Source organism: Schistosoma mansoni, chromosome 6, assembly GCF_000237925.1.
Source record: "Schistosoma mansoni strain Puerto Rico chromosome 6, complete genome".
In the NCBI taxonomy this organism is placed as follows: Eukaryota; Metazoa; Platyhelminthes; class Trematoda; order Strigeidida; family Schistosomatidae; genus Schistosoma; species Schistosoma mansoni.
Genome location: NC_031500.1, coordinates 16844311 through 16855508, shown reverse-complemented (window position 1 = coordinate 16855508; position 11198 = coordinate 16844311). Strand labels below are relative to the sequence as shown.

Below are 11198 nucleotides of genomic sequence, written 5' to 3'. Positions count from 1 at the left end.
GTATCAGGATGTCGATTTAGAGTCATGTTATTTATGAGATCTAATCATAGATTAAAATTATGTTGAGGACCGTAAGCAAGACTTTCATATTTGGTGACACAGTTCCATTGAGCAGTAAAAGGCTTCATGAATATATCCTGGATTACACGCCTCTAACCTCCTTATCCAGTATAGGGGGTCCGTTACGCGGAGAAGGTTTATCAATCTCGAGTATGAGGACGATACTGCAATCAACATTAAATAATTTGGTAATCAACGTACGTGGGTGAGACATGTACTTCACATCCTACAGAACTGACAGGAGCCTTTACATGTACACACTCTGAGTGGTGGGTCAATAGAAGTAGTCAACAAATTTGTGTATCTGAGTAGCTGCATGAGTATTGATGGTAGCGTGATAGATCAGATAAATCAATGCTTAATGGAAGCCAGAGCGGTTTATGCCAATCTGGCTCATCTTAGGTGGAGTCTTGAAGTCAGTCTGGCTGTAAAAACTTGAATCTACAATGCAACAGTGTGAGTACTTCTGCTCTGCACTCGTGAAACCTTGCCTCTCCTAGTCGTGGATGTTAGGCAAATCTCCATGTTCAGTTACAGTTATCTCCAAAGAATCGCTAACATTCAGTGATATCACCCTGTTACTAATGCGGAGGTTCAATAATATGTGATCAAGCAGCCACGATGACTCAGTTAGCTCAACTATGTTGAAACACTAGCTTCAGTAGTGTGAATATGCACCACGAATGCTATTCCAGCGAATTCCACATTGTCTATTTGTTTGCCGATGCTGAGGTTGGTTGGAAAAAGCTAGAACTTGGTCAGTTTATGAGATGGAAAGGGGGCATAAAAGAAGGCTGAATGAGACTGAAATCTGTTCGTCCATTACAACTACCTGACTAAGATCCGCAAGATAGTGCAACTCAGTAGACTGAAATCTTTTCGTACATGGATCAGAATAAAAACCAGTGGTGTTCCTGTAGTAATTTTTTCTTTATGATATTCGCCCTTATTCATGAATATCTTCACAATATTTATTTTGGTACCCATTCATATCAATATTTTTACTCACATAAATAATGAGTAAATAAAATAAGATGAATTATGGTAAATACTGTTTAGGTAGGTGTCATACAACTTCAAATTATCTAAGCTGACGACATATAAGAACTTTCGTCTAAATTAGAGTGAATAGTTTCACAGTATTTGAGCGCCGAGTTGATGTAAGACATTAAATAGGAAGAATATGTATTTGTAAAATCTCAGTGAATGAATTTGAAGTAAATCCAACGTTTCGTCTGGTAATCTGGTCCAAGCTTTTTTCAAGGAATTATCTATAATATCCAATAATAAGCTGACGATAGTTCTTTGTCTCATCTACTTAATGACCTATATAGATATATATATAACCTCAAAATAACAGATTCCATAGCTCCTATTTATAGTCAAACAATGATTCCAAGATATATGTGACCCTTTATATCCCTTGTATATTTAAAGATCATGTTTCATAGAAATAAATTAATCTATTATTCAAGAATATCATTTCATATAAACTAAATTTGTAAAGTAACACGTGATAACATGCCCCGCTTAGTAAAGTAGAAGTATGGTACGCACATCCCACTTAAATATAAATAAACAATATACAATGCGCACGCATGTATACAAAAAAGAAGGGGTTATGAACACTTAACTTGCACAATTGAGAAATGATGAATACCAATGACATGATATGATCTAACTAATTATAAACATGGATCATTTAAGAATAATAATGATATGATGGTCAATATCATTATTGTTACCATCATTCTAAAAATAAACTTGAATGGTTGTTGATTGGAGGAAAAGTCATCAAAAATTATAAAGTAGAATATGAATAGGCGCCAAGACCATTTTATATATGATGAAAAAAGAAAACGTTAGTAATAATAATCATACAGTACACAATGTGTAGTCAGTCCCGTTAAATTCTCTATTTTTTTTTATTTTTTGATATTTGTAACATTCTATTTATCATAATAGACAACATCAATCAACCTGTTTATAAATATAGATATGATACACACAGAGATACATACCTACCTATCAACACACACACACACACACGCATACGTATGTGTATACAAGAGATATAAACAGTTATTATTATCTTTTGGTAAACGGAAGAAACATGATTCTATAAAATAGGGATTGACCAAAGTAACAAACAACACATATATACATAGATAGATAGATAGACTTTATACAATAATACAATTTCAATGAATGAATGAATGAGAAATTGACGTGATTAGACAGAGAGTAATGATTGACAGTTGGTCTTAGTCTCTTAAGTCTGACATTGCTTAATAATGATAATGATAATAATAATAATACACTTATTGACACAGGTGATGGAGACCATAAAAATAAGTGAAATAAAATAATAACAGTTAGAAAAGATGATGATGATGATGATGATGATGATGATGATAAGCTAACTGAAAGGAGTAGACATATAACAAGCCATTATTATTATTACTACCAATTTTGTTGGATTAATATTTTCAACAAAGGTAATGTCAACCAGTTACTAAGATATAATGTATATAGGTTTTTTGATTGAGATCATGACTGGATCAATATTAGACCATCATGGAAAACCTGGAAGCACTGGATGGCGGTTTCGTCTCAGTATAGGACTCCTCAGAGGTACGTACCCACGATGCTGCACGTGGGATTCGAACCTAAGACCTTCGGTCATTATCATCATCATTAATATTATTACTTTGAATTAACTGGGAAGTTAAACACACATATACATCGTAAGAAACAGTTGAATATAGGCGTGAAACGTGTGCATAAAATAGGCAGTTGGTAATATTAACCATAAAAGTTGCAAGAAGTTTATTTCGCATCAGTTCTCTTCAGCGTTTAGTTTTCCAGAATCTTGCTTCAAAGGCTGTGTCGAAATCTACTAATGACGTTAACTGAAAAAAACTTTTATATGGTAGTGTCGAACATCATTTGGTTTCTTAAAATCAATAAACTAAAGGATATATAATTTTCATATTCACATGTTCGAATTCCACTGAACGTATTTGTTCGGTACAGATTGGAACTACACCTAAATGATTAATGAAAATTAGTGCAAAATATAGATTCAGAACTTTTTCGTTCTAACTGTCACTAAAGAAAACTAAGAACATCGAAATATGTTACGCACAAAGTCATATCACTCAGAGCATAAAAACCACACGAACAGAGGATACTTTTAGGTTACTAGTATTCGATTATAAGTGTCTACAACACATATGCCCAACCACCGCGTACCTTGACGACCGATGGAAGAGGCAACCATCAACACTCCCTGAAAAAGTGTTTATGCTTATATGTGTCAGTAAGTGCAGGAGTGAAATTCTTTGTATATTCAATATCTTAGATTTTCACTTAGAATAACAATACAAACGACAACCAGTAAGTAACACTTACATTTCAACTGTAACAATATCAATGTCGTGAATTGATTGAAGTCAGATATTAAAGCTGTTAGATGCCATCTTATTGGTCTAAAAACTTAGCATTTGTGCACGAGGTCAAAAGTCCTTGATTCGATTGTAGATACACACTGATGAGAAATCCTGTATTAGGACAGAACAATCATCCAATGCTTTCAGGTTTCCAATGATTACCCAACTTAGTTTATTTCATGATTTCAATGAAATAACTTATAAGTCCCTACATTATAAAATTAATTCAAATAAAGATACCTACTGTGTATACATATCCTCACAGTATTGTTCCCTTTTCAAAATCTGCATTTCGGAATCTTTTTTTGTTTTTCCCACCTTTCTTTTATTCAAATCAAACAATAATAAATAAATAAGGAGAAGGGGAGGAAAAAAAGAAGGCGGGGTCACTATGTCAAGTTGGTGTATGCGCATGTATTATTTAATTTGAAAGAATAGTAAACTAATGACTATTCCTATTCCGTAGTTATTATTTATTCTTATTCTTTATTGTTGATATTGCTACTACTTCTTTTATTTTTCAAAAGACGATGAAGAAAAAGAAAGAATACTCCAATTGTATTTACATGCTTTATAGAATGATATAAAGTCATCTATAAATAATAAGTAGTATAGATTATTCTTTAATAAATATGAATATAATAAGATTATTGAGTACTCGCGCAATAATAATAATAATAATAATAGTAAGTTGGGTGTGTAAAGTATAAGACGACCATATATGATGATATATTTGCATGTGGTAAAATAATAGTAAGTTCGAATTGAATCAAATCATCTTGAGGTTTCTATTGATTAAACTTGTTTCATATAAAATATGGACAGGACAATAAAAGAAAGAAATACGCCGATAAATATCGTTAGAATGGAGAAGAAAGAAGGGTTTGATGAGATTAAATTCTACTTTATACATATATATACTAAGATTATATAGTTCACATCATGAGTCAATTGAAGCTAGACCACTATGGAAAACCTGGAAGTACTGGACGGCTGTTTCGTCCTATAGGACGTCCAGTAGGACGAAATCTCCGCAAAGCCCCTTCTGATGTATAATCATATGCTCACTAGTGACTGACTTCAAGAAATATTTCCTTGAGTTCTAGTGGGAAGCAGTGACCAGTGGAGTTCTACCAAGTCTGTTGTAGAAATATCAACTCACTGAAAAAAATTGGTGAACGGTTGCTCAAACATCGTGGATTGGTTGAAGTTAGACATTAACACCGTTGGATGCCAGCTGGCTCAGTGGTCTATCGGTTAGGTGCTCGCGCGCGAGACTGGTAGGTCCTGAATTCAAATCTCGCGAGGTGGGATCGTGGATGCGCACTGCTGAAGAGTCCCACAATGGGACGAAGCAGTTGTCCAGTGCTTCCAAGTTTTCCATGGTAGTCTAGCTTCAATTGACTCATGATTTCAACTATATAAAATTACTAAAATCTCCATAAAACCCCTTTCTGATATATACTAAGAGTTTGCTTGAATGTTTGTTTACTAATCTGACACTTTTTTGTGACTGTATCGAGAACACCTATAAACTTAGTATTATTATTACTATTATTGGTAATGTAACCTGTTTTGTCGTTCTAACATCTTTTCCTCCATGTTTATGGGTTAACAAGTTTTATTTTGTTGGATTCAACGAAGTGATAATACTAATAATAGTAATGATATCTAGTTCCAAATGACTTCAAATATATTACACACAGAATAAATACAATAATGAATAGATTGAAATAGACTGAATAATTGAATTCAACAAGAAAGAACTTGTACTTCATATGCGTTACATTAATTTTCCTAACGAAGGGAAAAACAGGTGTCAACATGAAATCCAAGCAACTATGACAATCATTAAGAGTAACATAAAGAGTAAATAAAAGGAAGAAAAAAAGGAGCACCATTTAGTAGTCTACACATTCATTCAAAGAACAAAACTACATTCAGATGGGAGTGTGAAATTCCAATAATAGTACAAATTTTATCTTCTATCATACCATTATCGTTAGTATTATTGTTATTATCAACAATTGTGGTGTATAAATATCCTTCATCTTTTCTGGAATAAAACATACTTGCAAATATCATAGCATGCATGGAGAAGAAAGAAGGGTTTGATGAGATTAAGTTCTACTTTATACATATACTAAGATTATATAGTTCAGATTATGAGTCAATTGAAGCTAGACTACCATGGAAAACCTGGAAATAGTGGACGGCCGTTTCGTCCTATTGTGGGACTCCTCAACAGTGCGCGTCCACGATTCCGCCTAGCGAGATTCCAATCCAGGACTTACCAGTCTCACGCCAGAGCACTTAACTGATAGACCACTGAACCGGCCGGCATCCAATGGTGTTAATGTCTAACTTCAACCAATCCACGAAGTTTGAGCAACCATTCACCAATTGCCTTCAGTGAGTTGTTATCTCACAACAGACGTGGTTGAACTCCACTGATGATTGCTTCCCACTAGAACTCCAGTGCTTCCAGGTTTTCCGTGGTGATCTAACTTCAATTGACTCATGATTTCAACTATGCAAATACTGAAATCTCCACAAAAACCCTTTCTGATTCCAAGCAATATCTACTTCTGCATATGTTAAGATTTTTTTAATATTCATTTAGTGAATGATAATCGTGTTATATAGCACGAATGGATAGAAGTTGGAAATATATGAGAATATACTAAGTTCATCCTTATTTGGTGCCTTAAAACATATCATCTTCTGAATTGGAATTTTTGTGAAATAATGGAATACGTACACTGTTACAAAGTGGTTTCAGGCTTTTAATAGTTCTGTCTGTCGATGTCGATCTATGATCAAAACTAACTTTACATTTGAAAATCTCCATCTTTTAATTCTGTAATTCTATAAGTTGAATGAATGAATATCAGAACGAGGGGGAAAATGATAAGTATTGGCAATTATGATAACATTTCATGCTTATTGAGTTGACATATTGGGAACATACCTAACCACATTTATTTATTTATTTATTTGAACACATAAATATTGGTACAAAGGGGCATCGAATAATTATGAGCCGCACAAATCTCATTTGATTTGTGTGAGGGCTGTGATACTGCCCAGGTGCCCAAACCGAAGCAGCTGGTTTTCTCAGGAGGGCCACACCCCGAGCCTTTGACCTAAAGGTCTGATCCACAAGGCAGTGGAGCATCGTGAGGAGATGCATTCTCATGGTAGCCACCTAACCACAAGAGAAGTAGATATATAAAAATTGTAAGAGTAATGGTTTTTATCAAATGATCTTATCGGTAATACCTATGCTACTGAAAAAGCGATCAATGAAACATTCTTGATTCTGATTATTCAGCCTTATAAGCGTACGATAAGTGAAGTAATATGAAAACTTGTAAAGTAATAAACGGAATGTATACTAGGTTTCAGACAATTTTTATACAATTGCTAGTAACCCTACCTGATTTGAAGTAGTTTCTTTTACAGAAAAAAAAACTTCGTTTCATTGAACTTCATAGCAACTAAGAACAATATTAACTGTAGAATTCTTCTAATAATGCTATCAAAAGTATGACGCTTAAGTACTGTTCTGGGAGTAAGGGCAGTTTTCAATTTCTTAATTAGCCACATCATTGAAAGATACTTCTTTTTGAAGTACTTGAAAAGGAGGCTAAGTAAACAGTGTGGTCTTGCTTAAATAATCTAAGTTAAAGTAACCTAAACAGGACGAAAAAAGAAGAAGAGAATAATGCCAAAGAAAAAAAAGACAGTAGTTTGCAACAAGTTAGTCATCTGAATTTTTTTATAAAAAAAAACAAATACACAAAGTGTACAATACAAAAAGACAGGACAAACTATCAGAACCCCTTTCCCCCCCCCCCAAAAAAAGACAGAAGACACCAACAACACAAAACCAGGAGAAAAACTAGTAAGCATATATATATAAATATTGGCATACTTACCAAATTTGCTGAATTCCTGACAGGATCATTGTATAAATTAGAAAATCTCGACATTTGACCAGATAAATTATAGTCGATAGGATGATTTTCTGTATATGAAAAATTAGTGTTATTATTATTATTATGATTGTTATTTGAAAAATATACTGATCGATCAAAGCTTGGTGATTCTCTTCTTATACATGAAAGTAAATCATCACCATCATTTGATGATCGTAGATAGTGTTTCTGATTAAATAAATTATGCTGACGAGGATAAGGATATTGTAAGAAATTAAAACCACTACCACAGCTCCCACTTCCATTGCCACCTATGCTACTATTACTACCTGGTGATATTGCTGAATGATGTAACCAATTTGAACCATTAGTACCACTACTACCTCCACTACCTTCAGAACTTGCATAACCAGAAGAAGTAGACGATGAACCACCACCACCGCCTCCACCACTGCTGCAACCACTTGACCAGAAAGAAGATGCTGTCCCCGCAGCAGCAGCCGCTGCGACAACAGCAGCAGGATTCATATTCCATATTGAAGAAGTTGACTTTGTCATGGATGGTAAAGAAGATGATGTTGACGATGATGGTGAACATGTTGTTAAACATGGTGAAGATGATAATGAATGAGAGGCAGCATTTACAGCTGCCATAGCAGCTGCAATTGCAGCAGGATAACCAGGTAGAAAATAACTGGCCAATCGAGGATCAGTTGGAAATGGCATTTTGAATACTAAAGCAAAAAGAGATACATTTTCGTTTTTTAGGAAAAATGTAAATAGTATTAATGAGAATTAAAGACAGAATACTGATTGTACAATGTAACGTCTTGAAATCACAATAAAAAAATAATATGAAATCTCTAGCCATAGGCAGAAAGGATGCGTTAAAACGTTATTTTCTATTCTTCAAATAAATAACTACTGAACAGTAGTGAATATGGTAAGCAAAGATGGATTGTGGCTAGCAGTGGAATCCAGTTTGACGCGCGTTTCGTCTCACTTCGGACTCGTCATCTGGATGTACCTGTCACATCTCAGAGTTGATGTTCACTCTGGGACTCGAAACCAGTACCTTTCGCTTCAAACGCAATCGCGTTATCCACTCGACCATTGAGTCCTGATAGCCACTTGTTTGTACAATGGGGTGAAGTTTAAATTCACTTAGTATTGTTTGTTTGAATCTTCCCATTGATGTGTTAGGACTGCAACTGGTCGGTCTCTAATTGGCATATGTGCATACTGTGCGTATTGTCTCGATATAGCCTAAATTCACAAGCATGGTAAGCAAAGATGGATATATTTTTAAAACAAGTGATAAACTACAAGTTATCTTGTGAAGTTGAAGAACTATATTGATTAAGGTGAATTAAAAATTAACTCACCAAGTAGGTGGATATGAGCAACACTATGAATGTAAGGACTAATGATACTATCCCGTTTCTCAAATTGAAGTAGGCAGAGCAAGATTTTTATCTGAGATTTAGTGGCTGAAAGTCAAATGCCTTTTACCATTGAATCACTACCCCATCATGGAATGGATTAAATATTTAAATGCACTACTCTGAATTAGAGTAGATTAGGAATAAAAGTTAAAAGCTGTCACACGAATATCTATGCAATTCGGTACTTAAGAAATGCAAGCTATCTATCTAGGATATATATATTCCTGAATGGAATATACACAAAACAGTTAAAATTGATAATAAGATACTTTGAATGGTAGAAAAAACTCGATAACTCGAAACTATCTTGGTTAATTTAATCGCTTGAGTGTTTTTACCTGAGGTTTACTAATGATCCTGATTTCTTGTACATCTGTAGACAATTGTTCTCCTATTTGCTAGGAATACTCTTCCTAACTAGTATTTATTACCATTGAATGATAACTATCAATTATTTATGCAATATTAATACAAACTACTAACGAAGTTCTAAGGAAATAACATTGACAGTAGTATGATGTTCATAAACCTTGTCGAGATATACGCTGTATATCTAACTGATGAACATTATGAGTAAAAGGCCTAAGATGTATTAGTCAAGTGTTTTCTTCATTACGTAGCCATTTATTTTTGCTGCCTTACTCTCTTTTGCTCATTTACTACTGTAAGGATATTCTAATGTATATAATTTGTATAGCTATCTCCACAGGAGCAGCTGAACTTATAAATTCACATAGAGGAGGCCAACTCAAGTAACTTATCCTTCGTTTGAGTAGACATCACTGGTCGACTCAAGAAAGTCAATGCAACATAGGCTGTGTAGAATGTCCTACTAACTACTTTCGTTAACCTATCTTACAGAATATCACTAGCTACATCCCCGTTGAATTGTAATTTCATGTATTATAAAGGTTTCAGATATAAACAATGCGCAGTTCTATCTTGGCACATCTAATTGATAGTGGTCAATATTTTCAAATATTCAATCATAATTATTCTTCAATTACTGAATATTAATAATAAAAATCAACTAGAAACATTCATAGCATGATAAGAATAGTAAAAAGATTTGTGTATGCACATATGCCAATTAGAGACTGACAAGTTGCAGTCCTAAAAACATTAATGGGAAGATTCAAACATACAATACTAAGTGAATTTAAATTTCACCCCATTGTACAAACAAGTGGCTGTCAGGACTCAGTGGCCGAGTGGATAAGGGTACCGGGTTCGAGTCCCGGAGTGAACATCAACTCTGAGATTCAGGTATATCCATCTGACGAGTCCCAAATAGGACGAAACGCGCGTCCTGGATTCCACTGCTAGCCGCTATCCATCTTTGTTTACCATGATTTGTGTATTATTTAATTAATTAATTGTTTTCCCATTTTAACATTCCTTCAGTATGCACTACTTGTAAGTAGTAGTCGTACTACTACTACTACTACAGTTAATGTCAGATTGGTAGAATTTCTATTTTAATAGAAATTATGCATCAAAAGATAAACAGTATAAAAGAAGAAGAATAAAGAACTTAAACAGTATGTACTACTTGTAAGTAGTAGTCGTACTACTACTACAGTTAATGTCAGATTGGTAGAATTTCTATTTTAACAGAAATTATGCATCAAAAGATAAACAGTATAAAAGAAGAAGAATAAAGAACTTAAAAAAAACAAAAAAAAGAGGAAAACAATTAACACCTTGTTACTCTATTTCGCTCATACTTTTTTTTAGACATTATGATATATATTTTTAATCATCTAAACAATCGCTAAGATTATTCATTGTTCTGTTCTATACAACACTCATATCGCTACAATGGCGAAATATATATATCTATTTGACTAGATATAAATTTACCGCCCAACATATATTAAACTGACTTAAAGACAGAATGAACAATGTCCAATGATAGGAAATTTTTATTTGTTTTGATTAATACCTAGCCGCTGACAATGTTAAATTATACAGAGAAAGCTATTACTACTTATATTACTAACATTACTACTTATATTATTATCCTTACTACTACTACTATTATTATTATTAATATCATTGTATTAGTATGACAAATAATCTTAGTATAGGAATATTTTTCTTTAGTAATTCAATAGGTGAATAACAGTTTGTTCCCCCCTTTTTTTTTCTTATTAATATTATTACACTTTTTTTTATGCAATATATTTGTAAATATGCATTATTGTTATTTTTCTTTTTTGCAATATAGAATTAAAAGTGATTTGATATTCTTTGAAAAGAGAGAAATATAAACTGTATTTAGAATAAGCAACGATAGA

General features: G+C 33.5%; 1 protein-coding gene across 1 annotated transcript; it reads right to left on the bottom strand.

Moving 5' to 3' along the window:
- Positions 1 to 3991: 3991 nt before the first annotated feature.
- Positions 3992 to 8179, bottom strand: Smp_161620 (hypothetical protein; the record flags this gene model as incomplete). Its single annotated transcript, XM_018798425.1, has 2 exons — positions 3992 to 4105; positions 7454 to 8179. 2 exons carry the CDS (start codon positions 8177 to 8179, stop codon positions 3992 to 3994), a joined length of 840 nt encoding a protein of 279 aa, XP_018653368.1.
- Between the last annotated feature and the right edge of the window lie 3019 nt (positions 8180 to 11198).